Here is a 20,644-nt window from a genome sequence, read left to right as displayed (position 1 = left end):
TCTTCTGTTTATCCCAGACCTAGTGCAAGGTTGTGGCGTGGAGTGGGTGAGGCTGGGACATTCACTAGGCTGGGGCTGTGGGTTGGGGTGTAGTGGCTGCAGGAATTGAGGTGGCTGTGCTTCCACCAGAGCACTGGGCTGACCCCGTGGCAGTCTTCTTCCAGACCTGTCTGCCCCAGCTCCAAGGCTAAGCTGCTGTGTGGAGTGGGTGGAGCCAGAGCATTGGCTCCACTGGGAGGCAAACTGCGGGGTGCTCCTGCGACACTACCTGAGCAAGTGCTGACAGTGGCCACTTCCACTCCACCCAGATCACATCCCAGGACCCCAGTCTGTCTCTGCATAGCTAGACCAAGTCTTCTCCCAGGGCTTGGTTGGCCCAAATCTAGCACCAGGCTGTGGTATGGAGTGAGCGGGGCCGGGATGTTCAACCAGCTCGGATTGGGGAGTGTGGCCAAGTGGCAGCTGCCAGTGCAAAGCTCTCTCCGCCCTGATTTTTGGTAAGCCAGCACGTGTACTCCTCATGAGTGGAGTCTAGGCTTCTCTAGCCCTTCATCTGTCCCAGCAGTTCTCCCGGCAGCCAAGGGCGCTTGTCTCCTCCTTGCAGGACCCCAGGACTGGAATGTCCAGTCTGTGGTTCAACCCACTTGCTCCCCACATTGAGGGTCTGCCGATGGGGACCTTCTCTTCCTTTCAGATCCATCTCAGATGGGGGTCCCAACCCTATGCCTTTTCCATCCTACCTGGTTATATGGAAATCTTTCTTGCAGCCTTGGTTGTGTAGGAGTTCTGCCATTTTCCAGTTAGTTTTCCATGAGAATTGTTCCACATGTAGATGTATTTTGGGTATGTTGTCAGGGGAGATGAGCTCCATGTCTTCCTACTCCATCATCTTGATCTCTCCTCTACAGTTATTAATTTCTTAAAGTATCATATGGTTTATATTCAATGGGCAAATTTTTCAGCTTAATTATACTTATGGTAAATTATACCATCAGATAGCTATAAATGTTTTGACACTTCAAAAAAATAATTAGTTGTTGACAGATACAACCCTCACAAAATAATAATTTTTTGCAGTTACTGATTTTCCCTCATATGTATTCATTTCAAAAATGTACATGTTTGCCTCACAAAAGTATATATTTGGGGGACTTCCCTGGTGGTCCAGTGGTTAAGACTCCACACTCCCAATGCAGGGGACACAGGTTCAATCCCTGGTTAGGGAACTAAGTAAGATGCCACATGTCATGTGCTGCGGCCTTAAAATATATATATATATATATATATATATATATATATATATATATTTGAAGATGATAACTTTCCGTTTCTAGGACCCTTTCCCCTAGTAAATTAAGTTGGAAGTTCAGTACCCTACACAAACGTAAACTGTATTCAAGCAATAAGATTGGTTAAAAATTGGTCCTAGTGTTAGAAAGTATCCTAATTAATGAATGCATTTTCATATGTTTAATCCCAACATGGATCTTTTCCCCATACTTCACCTCTCAGCCTTTATGCTGCTGTGTTGGAAAGGTATTGCCTTGCAGATAAAATCAGCCACTCACCTCATGGGGTAAGGCCCATCTTAGGAACGTATTGCCTTGCAGCAAAAATCACCCTTAAACTTAGTCTGTCATTGAGGGGTTTTCCCTCATTTTGGCTTAATGCACATGTTTCTCTCCATTCCACACATAAGGAAAACTTTTAAAGCTTTGTGACATTATTTTACTTTTACCATAGGTAGATTGATTTTACCTATCCCCATGAGCTCTGTGATGCTGCATCTCCCTTTCTTCTAAATCTATCTCATTGTGTCGTAGCATTCATATTTATAGGACTTACATAAAAATGGTGAAGAAGCTATTCTAAGATTGTATTTTAAGGATTCTGCACATACTGTTATTTATCAAATAGGCATTACATTTTATTACCCCAAATCATGAGATCCCTTGGATAAAGGGGACTGTTGATAGGAGGAGACATTTGAGAATAAGTTCCTAAAGAGGTACTTGCGAGGGAATTCCTTCTTTTTTTTTTAGCTGGAAATCCTGAGAAACTAAGGGGAGAGAATAAAAGACTAAGGAGAGGGAGGGGAGGGGTAGGGAGAGAAAAGGGGACGGGAGGGAGAAGAATGAGACATTGACCTCTATGTCTACCTAGTAAATAAAAGTCTCAGTATTTACCAGCACAGCCCAATTAATTGCCTAAGAATCAACATGATGGTTTGGGGGAACAGCTAATGAAAGTACAGACTTAAGCTGAAATTGCCTCATAAGTCTTTTTTCCCCCACCAGATTGTTTGACTTCACAGACACGTCTCAGGTTAAGTGGAATGTTGGTAAGCATCAATTACTTTGTAAAATTGTATCACCATGTTAAGAAACACATTTAAAAACTGATTCCAAATATTTTCTTTGGTGGTTTCTTAAACATTTATCTCACTTATTTGTAATCTTTCTTGTTTTCTGATAAATGTATTCATAGCTGTAAGTTTCTTTCTAATTAATTAGCTGTGTTCAATACATTTTAACATGTGGTGTTTTCGTTATCATTCACTTCTAAGTATTCCATTAGAGTTCCTCTTTAACCAGAAAGTTATATATTAGTGTTTTTGTCATTTCTAAACATTATTTTTTGTCGTTTTGTTATTTTATTTATTTAGTCTCATCATATTATGGTCAGGGAGTGCAGTCTGTGTGTTGTTGATACTTTAACACTATTGAAGCTGCCTTATGGGTTGGGAGTTTGCCACTTACGAAGATTGTTAATGTTCTGTGTATGCTTGAAAATGTTTCCTATGTAAGGTGTAATTTTTATATATATTAGATTAAATTTATTAATCATGTTATTCAAATCTGCATCATTTTTTGAGTGTTCTTTTTAAAAGTTTAATGAATAGTAGGAAAGTTGTGTTTTTGCTAAATATAAATCCTTTTAACTTTTTTTTCCACTTACAACACGATGTTTTGTTTCTTTCCATTTTAGGATGGTCTTGTTAATGTAGGATGGATGGACTGTGCCACCCAAGACAACCTTTGTAAAAGTTTGGACATTACAACAAGTACTACTGCATATTTTCCTCCTGGAGCCACTTTAAATAACAAAGAGAAAAGTGGTATTTTGGTATGAATCACTTATTCAAATACATCATTTTGTAAACAATGAGCAAAACAAGGAACGAGTTTATATCACCTGATTATAGGACACTTAATTATTTAGAATATTTAATTTCTGGGATTCTGTTTAATATTTCAGTTTATAAAGTTAAGCTATAAGGATTATTTTTAAACTGGCATAAACCATTACAGTTTTAAAAACCCAAAGGTATGGAATACATTCTTAGGTTAAATGAATATTTATTGGTTTCCATTTATTTGTGTATTTTCTAATGTTAAAATATAGATCATTGGTAGGTTTAGATGGAATCTGGTACCTGTTTTTTTTAAAGCACCCTGTTTGATTCTAGTGTAGACTCAGTTTGGCAATCTACTGGTGTGGTTCACATTCCTAATTTTATAAATGAGGAAACTGAGGTTCAAGATAGTTGTCAAGGAGCTGAGACAAATACTGGCATATCGGATAGGTCCCTAGAGAACCCACAAAGAAAAACAGACTGATATAAGACAGACTACCTTTAGTTTTCTTTTCTATATTTTAATTTTTGATATAAAACAGCAAGCTCAGATATGATCTTAGGAAACATAAATGAGTGATATTAGAAATGTGACAACACAGAGTGACGAATTAGCAGTCCCTGTCCCTCCTAAAAGCATTCAAGTTTTAAAAAATGTAAAACACTATGCCAGCTAAATATGTCTGGCAGGTGAAATTCAGAGGCTGGACAGTACCCTTCTAGATGTAACTGCCAAATTTTACTCTAAAACAAACAGGTTTATAAGAGGTTCTACTGGATTTGTAACTTACATATTTATATAAGCTGTTATGGGAGTATTTTTAGTAAAATCTTCATGAATGTGACTAAAGTGAATGAGCTTATAGTACTGAGACATGAAAGTCTTCTGTTTTGGCCTTTTAAGCCCTTTGGTAACAAGTTATTTCATAGATTTTTTGGGAATATGCTATAGATTTTTTTTTAAGCTGAAAATTGAGTTTTCTGTACTTACGTTATAGATATTGTTTCTATTGATTATTCTCATGTGAAACACAATTAAACTGTGAATACAGTGGTAGTTTCTACAAGTTTTTAATGGAGTTTTAGATCTTTCAAGTAATATATGAATTTCAAATAGTTTATTATAATTAAAGATATACAATAAACTGTTTCATCAACCCCTGTATACATTTTCTTGATGTAACTATTGCTGCACTCTGTAATAGCAGCTGCTTCCATGAGAATTAGAAGAGCAAAGAGAGTTCTATGAGAAAAATATGCTGAGGATAAAATATGGACAGAAATAAAGAAGGTTTGTTAGAATCGAGATGTGTCTATTTCAGTTGTTTTGTTTTAAATAAGAGACCTAGATCTAAAATATATTTAATTTAAAATATATCTTTTGGGCTTCCCTGGTGGCGCAGTGGTTGAGAGTCTGCCTGCCGATGCAGGGGACGTGGGTTCGTGTCCCGGTCCGGGAAGATCCCACATGCTGCGGAGCGGCTGGGCCCGTGAGCCATGGCCGCTGAGCCTGTGCGTCCGGAGCCTGTACTCCGCAACAGGAAAGGCCACAACAGTGAGAGGCCCGCATACCGCAAAAAAAAAAAAAAAAAAAAATATATATATATATATATATATATATATATATATATATATATCTTTTATATATATACATTTTACTCTGTAAAATTCCTAAGTGGTTTGGTTCTGGTACATTATTTCTAAAAATCTCTATAATAAAGTCCATTCCAGTTTTCCAATAAGTTTTTCTTAATTCCTATTAATTATTGATTGGGGTATGAACATCTTAGATCACCAAATATTCTAGTGTTTTAACAAGAATTCATAAAGCATTGGCATTCTGTAAAACATGTTAGCATTAAAATTAAACTGAACATACCATACATAGCTTTTTCCCAGTGAGCCAGAGGTCACTCCAGGTTATTTTGAGGATTATCATAGAATATGCAGCATAGTTAATAGAAAATTCCAGGTAATGAAACACCTAATAATGAAATTTGTTTTACATCACTGTTTTTTAAAGAAACAACCCAGTTTAATAATTGCCACAATATGATATACTGTCGTTTTCTTTTTTTTGGAAAAGGACAACATTTAGGATAATTAGCTTAAAAACTGTGTAAATTCTATGATTTTTTTCCTTAAAAGTTCTTTCTCTGAAAACTGAAAAACTAAGATACTAAAATAAGTGAACGTTGATTAAAAAGATTACGATTCTCTTACTTCTAGTTTCTTAATTCATTGGATGCTAAAGAAATATATTTGGAAATAATGCATAACCTTCCAGATTTTGAACTACTTTCGGCAAACACACTAGAGGTAATATTTTTTTAATAATAAATAGTATTAAATGTTGGTAACATTTCAGAACTTAACATTTTAAAATCAGCGTTTGTTATATTCATTTTGGAGAAGAAGTAGCAGTTTCAAAGGACTTATATATATATCAGTTGGTTCTACGTTGAACTCTAATGCCAGGGTTGCTGGCGTTGCAGCTTCAGTGTGGATCTGTAGTTTTGGAAACCTAACTAGTCCTGAAGGTAGGCTGCAGGAGGTGCACCAGAAAAGGCAAGATTTTGATCACAAAGCAACTTTGGATCTGATCTGGAACTCTTTGTTCTCACTTAGAGAACTGTCTGTATTGTTTACTGAGAATTAAGAAGCAACTTTAGAAATATTCAGTTTGTAATAGAATCAATTATTTTTTCTACTTTTTGATCCCAGAGTGTTCTAAGTCTATATCCCTACCAAACTTTTTGTTAAACCTGAAGAAATCTGACTTCCCCACCTTTCAGCTTTTTGGCTCTGTGTTGTTGAAATCATACTTTTTCCTGGCACGGTCATCGTCTTTAAGATTTTATGATTTAGTGACTCTTTTCTTTGTGTAATATTATATAATTGATTTATATAGCATTATTACAAATAAACTACAAAATAATATGACTGGGTCTGAATTTTAGACTATTTTGAAGTAATGGGTAGGATAGTTAAAATTAAGTCAAAGAAATAGGAATTATTGATAGAACTCTTAGGATTTCCCATCTCTTATGTTTCTTTTCCTTTATCACTTTCTTCTTTAATCACTTTTAAGGATCGTTTGGCTCATCATCGGTGGCTCTTATTTTTTCATTTTGGAAAAAATGAAAATTCAAATGATCCTGAGTTGAAGAAGCTAAAAACTCTACTTAAAAATGAACATATTCAAGTAAGAAAAGTGTATTCTGCCTAGCCTTCTGCTTACGTGCTCTCTTCCTAATTTAGTACATAAAGTTATGTTTTAAATAACATAAAAATGTTTATTTGAAATTCTAGGTTAAGAAACCCCTAAATGCCTTTGTTCTTCTGTTGCGTTTTCTTTTTTGTATTAAAAGTTAAAATGATATCCGAAAAAGGTTAACCTTCATTTCTTTTGGGTAGTTGGTATGTGATAAATCTGTATGATAGTTTTTCTGGAATGCATACTATAGAATAGGATATCTTTCCCTTTTTTAAATTCTTATTTCTTTAAGTAATTTCATATTCATTATTTTAAATTAGCATATATAAATAAGCACTAAAATGAACTAAAGTAGATGCCTAAAAATTATCCGCATTTTCTCCACTGTTAATAAACCTACTAAGAATTTACTGTTATAACCTTTCAAGCTTTTTAAGTGTGGGCATATGTATGTGTGTGCACATATATGCATATTGTAATGGCCATTGTAATAGACATACATGTAAATTTATATGTATGCTTTTTAATCAAATTAGATTCACTAAATTCTCTTTCGTAAAATTTTCCATTTAGTGATATAAATTTTTCCACATACCAGTGTAATATATACGTATATATGTGTGTGTGTGTGTATGTAAATGTATCAGTCATCGTCCTAAAGACCAAGCAGTATTTCACTGTATGGTTACACCATGATTGTTTGACAAATCCTCTTTTACTGGTGACTTTGTTTCCATTTTTATATCAAAAAGATATACTGCAAAAATGCAGTATGAGGAATTTTTTGAACCAAGGTTATATATTTTTTCAAAGTTTTTTATCCTCATTACCAGAGTCTTCCAGGAAGTTTATATCAGTTTATATTCTTACTGACAGCATGTAAGTGGCCATTTCTCTATACCAGTGCCAGCCCTGGTATTATCACTTTATAATTAGCACTGTCCTGATAGGCCAAAAGTGATTTGTTAATAATACTCATTTTCATTTATTTGCTTTCTACTTTATTTTCCATGTATGTCTCTGGCCCATTTTCTTTCTCCTGATAGGATGTTCATATTTTTATTTCTTAATAGATCCTTTGTCTTAAATGCTACAAATATTTGGTTTATCATTTGCCCACTGGATTTTTTTTTCCATACCATATGAAAATGTGAACCTTTTTCTTTATTATTTCTGCTTGTAGGGTCTCTCTTAAGACGTTCTCTCTTTCCCCCACCCCACGATTATATAAATATTCTCTACATTTTTAGAAGGGTGGTTTCTTAAACAACTTAATATTTTCTTGGAAATTTCCTCTCAGGTTCTTGAAATCTCTAGGAGGCATTTTTTTTTTATAACTAAATTTAGTTTCAGTATTAAATGTAAATTAATTAGTTCTGTCACTTACTTTCATGGTCCATTAACTTCTGTTTAGAAGCTGCGTTGTTATAGCAATGTCATTTTTGGATTATCCTTATGAATATTTAACTGAATGGGTAAGATTTTATTTTCAACGGACTAAACCTTCTCTTTATACTTTAGGTTGGCAAGTTTGACTGTTCCTCTGCACCAGACATCTGTAGTAATCTCTATGTTTTTCAGCCATGTCTAGCAGTATTTAAAGGACAAGGAACTAAGGAATTTGAAATTCATCATGGTAAGAAGGGAAAAAGTGATAAAAATTTCTCAATTTTCAAATAGTAATTCTTAATTCTACTTTTTAACCTTGTTTTATATGGACATGATTATGAAAAATAACTTTGTTCTCACTTATTAGTAAATTTGTTTCTTGTGGGGAAAGATATTTTGAATTAAATATAGTTGTTTTATCTTCTTTACTGTTTAAAATAAATCTCTTTTTTCTCCCCAATATTTTGATCACTGTTTCAGTAAGAGCTCTGATGACTTGTCAGGCTAGTAAGGAATTTCAGGGTTTGTCTTGTTGACAAAAATAAGAAACACCTAGTTTCCATTTCAGTATGCCAAATGTAGCATCTCAATCATTAGGGGCAATTTCTAGATATTGTTTTGGATTTTTCAAACACTAGATGACCAGACATCTCCATTAACTGCTTTGTTATCTCTCTTGAATTTATATTTCTGCATTTCACCTTGTTTGGGACTTTAGCCCTGCATCCTGAAAGTACAGTTCCAATTCCTAGGGTTTGGAATACATCATCGTCCCTGTCCTAAAAAAGGTCAAATGTAGCAAAAGAGAGACATAAACTACTGACTATAACACAGTTAGTAAATAACAGATATTGATAACTATGCCTGTTACAAGACAAGCACTCTTTTAGGTGTTAGGAATGCAAAATTATAAGACATGGACTGTGCTCTCAAGAAGCTTAAAATATCATCTAGTGGTGGGTGAGAGGAGGGAGATTTATAAGAAAATATGAAAAACATTGTAGTAGTCATTATGTATAAATTATAAGATTAAATAAAGAGACTTTTGCATAGTATAGGTCAGGAGGTGATCTTTGAATTAAAATGACATTTGAATACTTAATTTCCCAAAGCAAATAAGAGAAAAACAAGTGAGGCCCTGTAGACTGAAGGAATTCTGTGAGCAAAGACTTGACAAGATAAACTTAACAGTAACTACTGTTTATTCAGTACTTTTTATAAATGAGATGTTTTTCTAAAAGAATTTGCATATTGTGCATATCCATCTTTATCTTCACAACAACCCAGCAAGGGAGAAAACTGAGGCTCAGAAAGATAAAGTAACTTGCCCATGACAACCAGTAATTGGTCAAGGTAGATTTTGTATCCAAGTGTGTCTGACTCCAAAGCCTATGCTTATAGCCACGCTAAACTATGCCACCTCCTGAAAGTGCTGGAAATGACCCAAGTTTTAATAATGGAGTTCTGTTCCTCTGAAATATTTCTCAGATTCCCCCTCACTGCCTTATTTCAGGTCCATCATCTCCTTCATCTTCTTTAATATTCTCCAATATAATTGTCTCATAGCATTTTCTCTTTACAATTAATTACTTGTTTTATCTGCAGATTTATTACCCTAGAATACCTAGAACATTCACATGTCACTTTTTTGCCTTGAATCTCCTGATCTCTTTTAGAATAAACTTCAGATTCCTTAGCATAGGAGCAATGACTTTGTCTTGCTCACCACTGTATTTCCAGCACTTAGGATGCTGGTGCGTAGTAGCTCAGTAAATAGTTGTCAAATTAATAGGGTACATTCACTCTCTGCCTCTGCCTGTTTTTCCAGCCTCATCTCCCACCTCTGCCCCTCCAAATAATATTAGCTCCGCTACTTGTAGATCACTGAAAATGTTCTTTCACTCCTATGCCTTTACACAAGATTTTTTTCTTGCTCCTGCATTGTAATCATTTCTTCCTGCCCCTCAAAATATTTAGCAAACTCCCAGTCACCCTTCAAAACTTTGCATAAAGCATTTTCTCCCTGTAATATACCATGAATACCCAAGTACTTCCTTTTGTATTTTGTCACTAACTTTATAGTGTAACTTGTATTATTTCTTTGTATTTAAATAGGTGTTGAGTATTGGATTTAAATAGGTGTTTATTATGAACATTATGAACTAGTAGAGAAAACAGACAAGTAGATGGTCAACTTTTAAAATGTCTGAAGTGAGGAGTATTATCTATTTCTGAGTAATAAATTACCCCAAAACTTAGCAGCTTAAAACAACAAACATTTATTAACTCACACTGTTTTTGGTGTTCAGGATTCTGAGAACAGCTTAGCTGAGTGGTTCTGGCTCAGGTTTTCTCATGAGGTTGCAGTCAGGGTGGGTAAGGACTACAGCCATCTGAAGGTTAGACTGAGGCTGGCAGATTTGGTTCCGAGCTGACTCATGGCATAGTCAGGAGGCCTCAGTTCCTTACCAGGTGGGCCTCTCTGTATGGCTACTCCTCTCAGAATGACTTATGAGAGAGAGAGACACACACACACACACAAGCAATGATAATCTGATCTCAGATAATATAAACCGTCACATCCACCATATCCTATTGGTCACATCCACCATATCCTATTGGTCACATCCACCAACTCTGGTACAGCAATGGTATGAGTACCTGAGGTAGGGATCATTGGGGGCTATCTTGGAGACTGACTACCATAAGAGAGAAGTATGGGTTGCACTTAGGCAGAACATATAGATGGAATAATTTTCTGAGGTTAGAGAAAGCAAGCTCTTCATTAAGATCTAAAGTAGAAGTAATGGTTATACAAATAAAGAGGTGTTAAACACATTCCAACCCCAGGAACCAGCAAATGTATTCATGGATTCTGAAATAAAAGGGTACCTCATTCATTCTTAGAAAGCAAGAATTTCAGGATAACTGGAATGTTGAGTGTGGAAAGGAATGAGACTTGAGGCTTGAGAGGGCACCAGGGGTCCAAATTATGTGTTTCCTCTGTCAGGTAAAGTAATTTGGACTCTATCCTGGAGGCAAAGCAGAGGGATTCATGGATTTAAGCAGAGATATGATTCAACTAGTTCTACATTTTAGAAAGGCGACTGGCTGCCTAGAATGGATAGAAACAAAAATTGGACGAAAGGAGAGCAGGTAGAAGTCTGATGCAGTCATTTATGTAAGAGGAGATGGCTACCTTATCTAAATAGTGGTAATGTGGATGAAAAGAAGTGGACAGAGTTTTTAAATACCAAGAATACAAATCAGTATAACTTGATGATTGTGGGGGGTTTTGGGGGGGTGTTTTGGTTTTGTGGGGGGGTGTTTTTTTTTTTTGGCTGCATTGGGTCTTTGTTGCTGTGTGCAGTCTTTCTCTAGTTGCGGTGAGCGGGGACTACTCTTCATTGCAGTGCATGGGCTTCTCATTACAGTGGCTTCTCTTGTTGTGGAGCACCGGATCTAGGGCGTGCAGGCTTCAGTAGTTGTGGCTCACGGGCTCTAGAGCACAGGCTCAGTAGTTGTGGCGCACGGGCTTAGTTGCTCCACAGCATGTGGGATCTTCCTGGACCAGGGATTGAACCTGTGTCCCCTGCATTGGGAGGCGGATTCTCAACCACTGTGCCACCAGGGAAGCCCCAATGATTGTGTTTAGATTTTAGATGTAGGGGAATAAGAAAAGGAAACCCAAACTTCTGACTTGGTGAATTGGCAGCTGAGTGACTGATTGCACCATTCCGTGAGGAAGAGAACCCTGGGGGAGGAGGTGCCATGGAGTAGACACCCCCAGTTCACAGTTGAATATAGGCCTGGTCCTTAGGAGAAGAGTTTGGGCTAAAGCTGTAGGTACAAATGATCATCATATCAATGGTAATTGAAGCATTGGGTGAGTATAAGCTTGTCAAAAGTGCATAGAGAGACAAAATCAGGGCCCTGTGGGTCACTTTTAAGGGACTGTCAAAGATAGAATTCATGAAGCAATTCAAGCAGCAGCAGCTAAAGAGTGAGAAAAAAGCAGGAGAATGTGGTGTCATTTTTCACTCTATTTAAATATTTATGAAAAATCTCTCTCTTCTACTGGCCTGTGAACTCCTTAAGGAGAAGGTCTGTATCTTTTTTAATTTTGCATGCACTATGGCATTTAAAACAGGACCTGACACATAATAGGTGCTTGACTTAATATTGACTATCGAGTGAATAAATCAGAGGGCACATGGGAAAATGGACTATGTGCTGGTCCTAAGAAAGCTATTATTTGCCAAGCCAAGGAGTATATCATATATATATATATATTTTTTTTTTTTTTTTTTTTTTTTTGCGGTACTCGGGCCTCTCACTGCTGTGGCCTCTCCCGTTGCGGAGCACAGGCTCCGGATGCACAGGCTCAGCGGCCATGGCTCACGGGCCTAGCCGCTCCGCGGCATGTTGTATCTTCCCGGACTGGGGCACGAACCCGTGTCCCCTGCATCGGCAGGTGGACTCTCAACAACTGCGCCACCAGGGAAGCCCTAAGGAGTATATTCTTTAGGCAGTGGTCTTTAAGCAAGGGGACAACATGATCAGATGAATGTTTTTGTAACTTGCCTATGGTAGCAATGTAGAAAATGAATTAGTTAAGGAAGGCAGAACAGAAAGACCAGCTTGGTTATTTCAGTAGGTCAGACTGAATTTAGGCAGTAGCCTAAATTGGGGTTGGAGATGGTAGGAGATGGAGCTATGATACAAAGAAAGAAGGCAAGAATAACTCCGGGACATCTTATTTAGGCACCTAGTGGATGATTATGCCATTGCCAAGGTAGGGAAGGTGAGAAAAGGAGCAAGTTTAGGGGAAAATAGCCCAACATCAATTTGGATATATTTTGTTTAAAATGTTTATATGACATCAGTAAATATTTCCACTGGGCAGTTGGTAATACAGGTTTTGAATTCATAAGAGAAGTCTAGGTTGAAGAAACAGATTTAAGAGGCTGTAACAGTAGTTCAGGTAAGCAAAAAGAACTCGACACTGCAAGGAAATTATTCTGCCTCTGAGGATGAAGGAACTTTTCAAAGAGATCTTGACATTTTATCTCATCCTCTAAGAAACAGAGTAAAGGAAAGGTTTCTCCTGGCAGAGCAAACCTATGTGTATATAGTATACATAACACTAAAACTTCAACAAAATCAATTTGTTAATAAGTTTATCTTCTCTTTAATATTTCAAGTACAAAAGCTTTGAAATGTTTCTATGGATAAAAAGACAGAATGTAGATTTTAATTTTTCTCTTTCTCTGTTTCAAAGGAAAGAAGATTCTTTATGATATACTTGCCTTTGCCAAAGAAAGTGTTAATTCTCATGTTACCACACTGGGACCTCAAAATTTTCCTGCCAATGACAAAGAACCATGGCTAGTTGATTTTTTTGCCCCTGTAAGTTATGTTTATCTGTCAAATTTCGATATTGTCATTTTCTCTTGTCGCAGCAAAAAAACATTTTCTGGGTAACCTTGAACCATGAATATTAGAATCATGTTACTCAGTTTGGCCACTGCCACATATTCTAGGAAAGGCTGATATACTTGCCCCTCCCCTCCAAGGACTGAGAATATAAATGCATAAGATTTGTAACTAAGTATGGTTTGTCTTACTTAGAATTTGCTTGTTGTAAAAATGGTGTTTTTTTGTTTCATTTGGCTCAGTGCTTATGAATATTTTTTCTTTCATAGTGGTGTCCACCATGTCGAGCTTTATTGCCAGAGTTACGAAAAGCATCAAAGCATCTTTACGGTCAGCTGAAGTTTGGTACATTAGATTGTACAGTTCACGAGGGACTCTGTAACATGGTAAGGCAAAGTACAAAAAATTTATTCTAATTAATGTTTTTGTAAAATGTTTTGGCAGCCTAATGTTAAAGCAATAAAATAACTTTCAAATGTACATCTAACATTTAGAGTAGTAACAAATTATTTAAAGAAATAACTTCAACAAAATGATATAAAATTATGATTGGAGTAAATGTAAATAGATAATATGTGGTTCAATGTAGACAGGGTCTTATTTATGAAACTCAGAAAAATATTTAGTTGACTTGATAAAATACATGATTATTTGATTTTTCAATTATTTAAGATTTTTTTTAACTTAATATTACCTTTTGGTGGTCTATAGTTTTTATTCTTTGTCTTTTAAGTGTAGTTAATAGAAATTAAACAAGCTTCTTAACTTTTGTTTACATACAACATATTTTCTTAGGTTAATAAATACTCTTCAGTTTAGGAAGAACTAGAAATTATAAAATATCCTTGGGGGGAAAAAAACCTAAATCAAGCCTCCAGATATCAGTGTATAGGAAATCCAATGACAGAGGAACATGTCAAGTGACACCAGGTACATACAATCTTCAAGTCCCAGCATGTAGAGAACTTTACAGGACAAACACCAGTTTATTGGATATATACATTGAAAGAAGGAAAAAAGAGATGAAAAAGACTTACAAGACATATCATTCAAATGCAGTGTCTAGGCCTTGTGTGGATGCAGTTCAAATAAACTCCAGAAAAAAACAATAGAGATAACTGGGGAAACTTGAACACTGGATATCTGATGATTTTAAGTAATTATTATGATGAAGATATACAGATGGCCAACAGGCATATGAAAAGATGCTCAACTCACTAACTATTAGAGAAATTAAAACCACAATGAGGTATCACCTCATACCAGTCAAAATAGCTGTCATCAAAAAGTCTACAAACAATAATAAATGCTGGAGAGGGTGTGGAGAAAAGGAAACCCTCGTACACTGTTGGTGAGAATATAAATTGGTGCAGCCACTATGGAAAACAGTATGAAGTTTCCTTAAACTAAAAATAGAGCTGCCATATGATCCAGCAACCCCACTCCTGGATATATATCCAGAAAAAGCAAAAACTAATTTGAGGAGATTTTGTGCACCCTGGTGTTCACAGCAGCACTATTTACAATAGCCAAGACATGGAAACAACCCAAGTGCCCATCAACAGACAGTTGGCTTAAGAAGATACGTGTGTGTGTGTGTGTGTATAATATTACTCAGCCATTAAAAAGAATGAAATATTGCCATTTTCAGCAACATGGATGGACCTAGAGAGTATTATACTTAGTGAAGTCAGTCAGACAGAGAAAGCCAAATATTATGTGAAATCACCTACATGTGGAATCTAAAAAAATACAAATGTATATACACAAAACAGAAACAGGCTCACAGAAACTTACCGTTACCAAAGCTTGCAAGGGGGACAGATAGGGGTATGGGATTAACAGATACACACTACTATACATAAAACAGATAAGCAACAAAGACTTACTGTATAGCACAGAGAATTATATTCAATATCTTGTAATAAGCTCTAGTGGAAAATAATCTGAAATATATATATATAAAACTGAATCATTTTGCTGTACAATTGAAACTAACTATTGTAAACTATACCTCAATTTTTTTTTAAAAAAGAATGTGTTTTAAAAACATAATAGAGGGCTTCCCTGGTGGCGCAGTGGTTGAGAGTCCACCTGCCGAATGCAGGGGACACGGGTTTGTGCCCCGGTCCAGGAAGATCCCACATGCCGCGGAGCGGCTGGGCCCATGAGCCATGGCTGCTGAGCCTGCGCGTCCGGAACCTGTGCTCTGCAACGGGAGAGGCCACAACAGTGAGAGGCCCACACACCACAAAAAAAAAAAAAAAAAAAAGGCAAGCATAATAGAAGTAAATGTAGGGTGAAATCTTTATGCATCTGTGTGAGGAATAATTTCATTCCACACAGACATGCATGCCTGTGTAGGCACACATACACTAAGGATAAAAATTATGAATGGGAATGAATTTGGCTACGTTAAATGTTTAAAACTATTTTCGAAGAAAGAGACTATAAAGTCAAAGCAAACAACAGAGTGAGGAAATATTTGCAGCACATATAACTGACAAAACCTTACTGTCCAGAATATTTAAAGACTACAAATCAATTTTTTTTAATAGAAGAAAAATGAGAAAGTGTACAGAAATTTTGTAAAGGAGGCAATTCAATAAATATGGAAAATGTTCGACTTCACTAGTCATCAAGAAAGTACAAATTATAGCAATAGTCATACACCCCATCCATCAAATTTTTTTTTAAGTTTAGCTGACAGTAGCAAGTACATGAATAAATTAATTATCCAGTCACAGAGTGGAATAACCATAGAGGACTTAAAACTAGATCTGTCTTTACCAGCATGGGTAAATCTCAAGAATATAATGGAAAAAGCAGGTTGCAGAATAGTATAGAGTATGATGAAATTATAGAAAGTTTATTTATAAGTGCTGAAACATTGCAGTGTACTGCTTAGGGATACATATGCATGTAGCCAAAGTGTAAAACATCAATGGATTGGATACGTGCTCTTTCCTGGTGTCAGGGAGGAAAGGAAATGGGATCAAGAAAGAACTTTCAACAGTCTGCCAGAATGGCAGAAAAGTTAATCATCTTTAAATGTAGCAGAGGTATATGTGAGTGTTTGTTAGATTATTCTCTTTTCATTATGTTTGAAATTTCATTAAAATAAGTTTTAAAAATGAAATAAATAAGGCCTTTCTTTTGAATGCCTTGTATGCAACTTTAAAAAGGTGCTAAGCAAAGATAAAATATTGTGATAAACTAATTAATTTGAATTCCTGTAGTTTTTCTACTTTTAATCTCAACTTTTAAATATCCTATAGATAATTAAGCAGAGTTTAAAGATTTAAAACTATTGCATCAAATTCACCTGGAATAGAGGTCAGGATTCACTACTCAATAATTGGTTAACTTGACCAAGTCAGTTCGCCTCTCAGTACCTCAGTTTCCTCATCTATAAAGTTGACTTAGTAATTTTAGCTTCTGAATAGAATTGTTGTGAGGAACAGATGAGAAACTCCATGTGTCACTGCTAAAAAGGTGCTCAGCACATAATAAGGACTTGTCAAATGTTAGATAAAATTATTGTTTTGTTCATATAATGGGTTATTTGTGCTTATTTATGAAAGTTTGATAAATGTTTCCATTGTTTTTTCTAAAATTATTTTTGAATCCTAGTCAAAGATTCCAATTTGCTAATGAGTGCTTTTCAACTTTGAGGATACAAAGTTCAGCTACAGCAAATCCACAGATAGGGATCTCTTTATAACTTTTTAAAAAAATAAATAAGAAAAACTTTAGAGAAGTGCTTCCTGGATTAGTGTTCATACTAATTCTGAGGAGGAAATTATAGTATTTTTTACCATAAAAGCTGAATTGATCAAAGAATAAAAAGTGACCTCATTTTTAGGGCATGATTCATAATTCTTTAACCTAAAATATGGTTCTATACCCATGAATTATTAATTTATTTCCTTATTCTTGCTATTATTATTTCCTTGATTTTTCTTCTACTTCTAAACAAATTGGAGTGTTTATTATGGTATTAAAAAAAAACCACTCAAGCTAGAGATTAGTCTGCTCTTTACATCCTCATACACCTTGGTTCAGGAGAGCAGAAGAGGACCAAGCTAATAATTACCCATACTCACTTCTCAGTGTTTCAGTGCCTGTGGATTTTATGGCTAATGGAGTAACTATAAATAAGGATCAGATACTCAGGAGTACAACAATAAATCTATTTCCTTTGCTAAATCTGGCCAGGCTAAAATTTTTCAGTCACCAGCAGTTTAGCAATGAGTTTTTAAAATCTTGTTGTTGTTACTTAAATAAAGGCAAGCTGGTTATGAATTTGAAACAATTGGGTAAAGTGTATAAAATCTTTGTTTAATTTGTATTCTTATTCCTAACAGTATAACATTCAGGCTTATCCAACAACAGTGGTATTCAACCAGTCCAACATTCATGAATATGAAGGACATCACTCTGCTGAACAGATCTTGGAGTTCGTAGAGGTATTTTAAGTTATAGCCTGTGGCTATAAATCCTTCCATGTATGTTTACACTTTGTATGAATATTTGATAATGTTTAATAATAGGATTTGTTCTTTTTATGCCAAAACATTTTCTGACAACATTAATTTGTTAAATTTTCTACTCTTTTAAATATTATAGACTTATTTTCAGAGTTTATAGCAAGTATATGTTTTGTTTGTTACCTAGTATAGTGCTTTGTACTTATGGACACATTTATTAACACATGAAATTGTAACTTTTACATAAAGCCTTGTCACCCCCTTTCCCTGTTTTCTCAGGTAGAATTACCACAGATTATTTCTTTTCAGTCTCATATAGATGAGACAGCAGTGAGCCCCATTCTTGTATAATTCCAAAAAATATGTGGCTAAGGACAGTCTTACCCCAACCACCAATGGAGGGCTTCTTCAAGCCCAGGCAGCTTATGCCGAGCCTGCTGTGTTATTAGCCCAGAACTGCTCTACATCTACAACATCTCCTTTTTTCTCACTAATGGTCTTAATTGACTAAAATAGTTACAGGGAAACTCCTAAGAAAGAAATGAACAATTCTAGCTTATTATCCGTGCAGTGACCATTCTACTTTCTGTCCTGCTCATCTCTCCCTCCTCCTCCAAAGTAATAGTGTTTTGTTTTGTGTTGTTTTTAATTGTTTCCCCAGGGAAGCGAACATCTTCATTAGTATTACCCAATCATGATAGACTGAAGCTCTGTTAAAACAGTATTTGGAGCAAGTGATCTGAGGTTGTGCAGTATCTCGTCGGAATGTCAGAAAAATAGAATAGTAGGCTTTCCATAAATAATTAAAGGGTCATTTCCAAACCAATTATTGAACTATATGGCCTGTGTAGACATCTGGGCAGCTCTTGGAACTCTTGCCTCATCTACCTCTATCCTTAATTAAAGTTGCCTCTTTTCTCTACCTAAGATGATTTTAGTGATGTATAAAATAAGAAAGTATACCTTGATTTAATAAGACTGATTGGCAAAATCCAAACTTAAAAAATAAATTATGGATCATTTCTTTTTAAAATAATTCACTATAGATTCTCTTTATATATCCTAATGTATCTTTTGATTATTCAGAAACAGGAACCTTTCTAAATGACATATACCAACAATTTGCCAAGAATATATGAACTACTCCTTTTTATATCTGTTACAATGAACGTTGTATTCTCTTTAGGATCTTATGAATCCTTCAGTGATCTCCTTGACACCCACCACTTTCAATGAACTAGTTAAACAAAGAAAACATGACGAAGTCTGGATGGTTGATTTCTATTCTCCGTGGTGTCATCCGTGTCAAGTCTTAATGCCAGAATGGAAAAGAATGGCCCGGGTGTAGTAAAATAGTTTATTGTAAATCTTAACATTTACTAAGAATGTTTATTTAACAATTATTTTGAAACTGAGTGAACCCGCCTCTAGATTATCACTTAATAAAAGTTCTGATCACTTTTTATATACCAATTAGATTTCAACTCTGCTTCTGTCTGGTATATGAATAGTATAGAATAATTACCCTTTTTTCTATGTCACTTGGTGTATATTTGACCAAATTTCTGCCAGCATCAACACAAAGATCTCCTTTATTTCCTATTAACATTTTTTCTACGTCTTCATTTTTAGAGCTTAAGGATACAGTTTCTTCACAATATTGTGAGACTTTAAAGTAAGAAAAAAATGGCCTTGATCAATGAAACAGATTTTTAAATTTCCTACAGAGCAGTATAAATCATGAAGGATCAGGAACAAATTATTTAAATACCAGAATGGAAAATGAAATTACTATTTTGTATTTATTTCTAAGATAAATAATAAACCTAAGAGTTAAAATTATTTAGTATCTTAAATTCATAATAATATAATTTTCTGCTCTTTTCAATAAAATTTTTAAATTTGGGCGTGACTCAGTATGCTGTGACCCATGGCCGCATTTGAAAAAGTAACTCTTTGAAATACCATTGCAAAGAACTTCATTAGTTCTTGGTTTCTAACACTTTGAATTTTATAACCACACAATTTTCCCCATGTCGTAGATGAACAAAATCAATTATTTAATCTGCAATAATTGTAATAAGTTCTTGACTACAAAATTAGATTTCCAGTGCATTACTATAAATGTTCTGTTATGTTTTAAGCCCTTACCCATTTTTTTTTGGTGAAAATCACTGATAAATAATATAGTAATCATCTCACAGTGACTATTTCTCTATTGTAAACATATATAAAATAGTTATAGTAATTTTATTCTAATTACTTTGATCTTTTTTTCTTTTATAGACATTAACTGGACTTATCAATGTGGGCAGTATAAACTGCCAACAATATCACTCTTTTTGTTCCCAAGAAAATGTTCGGAGATACCCTGAGATAAGATTTTTTCCCCCAAAATCAAATAAAGCTTATCAATATCAGTAAGTGTTCTCTAAAATTTGAAGATGTTTATATAATCATTTATTTATACAGTTAAAATTTAAAAGTTATCCTAACTAAATAAAAGTTAAACCACCAGTATTTTTGGGAGCCCACCATGTTTAAGATAGTGTGCTAATGAGAAATTTACAAGATGAAAAGTGAATTGAATAGTCCCACTGATCATGAAGCTGACAATCTTGTAAAGAAAATGAGGAGAGGAAGAACACTTATTAAGCCCCTATTTGGTTTCAGGTATTCTACCAGAGGGTTTTTGCTCACATTCTTTCCACTAGTCCTCATGGGTCTTAAAAAGTGGGTAGGAATTTGATAGACAGTAATAACTGGAATAAAGGTTCAGAAAGTAAAGCCCTGGAGATTTTGAGTTTTGCCATTACCACAGATCTATAGGAGATGTCCAGCAGGCGGCTAAACATTCAGGTCTGTCTAGAGTACAAAAAGACATCGAGACTAGAGAAAAATATATTTGGAAAGCCATGTAAGCAGTATTTGCAGCTAGGTATATCTGAGAAAAGAGATGCTAGATGAAGTCAGTCA

General features: G+C 35.2%; 1 protein-coding gene across 2 annotated transcripts in view; it reads left to right on the top strand.

Annotated features, from left to right (window-relative positions):
* The window catches only part of DNAJC10 (DnaJ heat shock protein family (Hsp40) member C10), a 59,735-nt gene that overhangs the window by 31,283 nt on the left and 7,808 nt on the right, over positions 1-20,644 (top strand). For both annotated transcript variants that reach the window (XM_082658633.1, XM_082658634.1), the window contains exons 10-19: positions 2,298-2,341; positions 2,989-3,126; positions 5,366-5,455; positions 6,228-6,341; positions 7,875-7,989; positions 13,024-13,151; positions 13,448-13,564; positions 17,546-17,647; positions 18,855-19,010; positions 19,955-20,088. In XM_082658633.1, the coding sequence (XP_082514759.1) occupies positions 2,298-2,341; positions 2,989-3,126; positions 5,366-5,455; positions 6,228-6,341; positions 7,875-7,989; positions 13,024-13,151; positions 13,448-13,564; positions 17,546-17,647; positions 18,855-19,010; positions 19,955-20,088 (1,138 nt within the window). The remainder of the gene's footprint in view (positions 1-2,297; positions 2,342-2,988; positions 3,127-5,365; positions 5,456-6,227; positions 6,342-7,874; positions 7,990-13,023; positions 13,152-13,447; positions 13,565-17,545; positions 17,648-18,854; positions 19,011-19,954; positions 20,089-20,644) is intronic.

The sequence above is a fragment of the Grampus griseus genome (genome assembly GCF_964374135.1).
Source record: "Grampus griseus genome assembly, chromosome: 7".
Lineage (NCBI taxonomy): Eukaryota > Metazoa > Chordata > Mammalia > Artiodactyla > Delphinidae > Grampus > Grampus griseus.
Note: the sequence above shows the minus strand (reverse complement) of the source record. Positions and strands in the feature narration are given on the sequence as shown.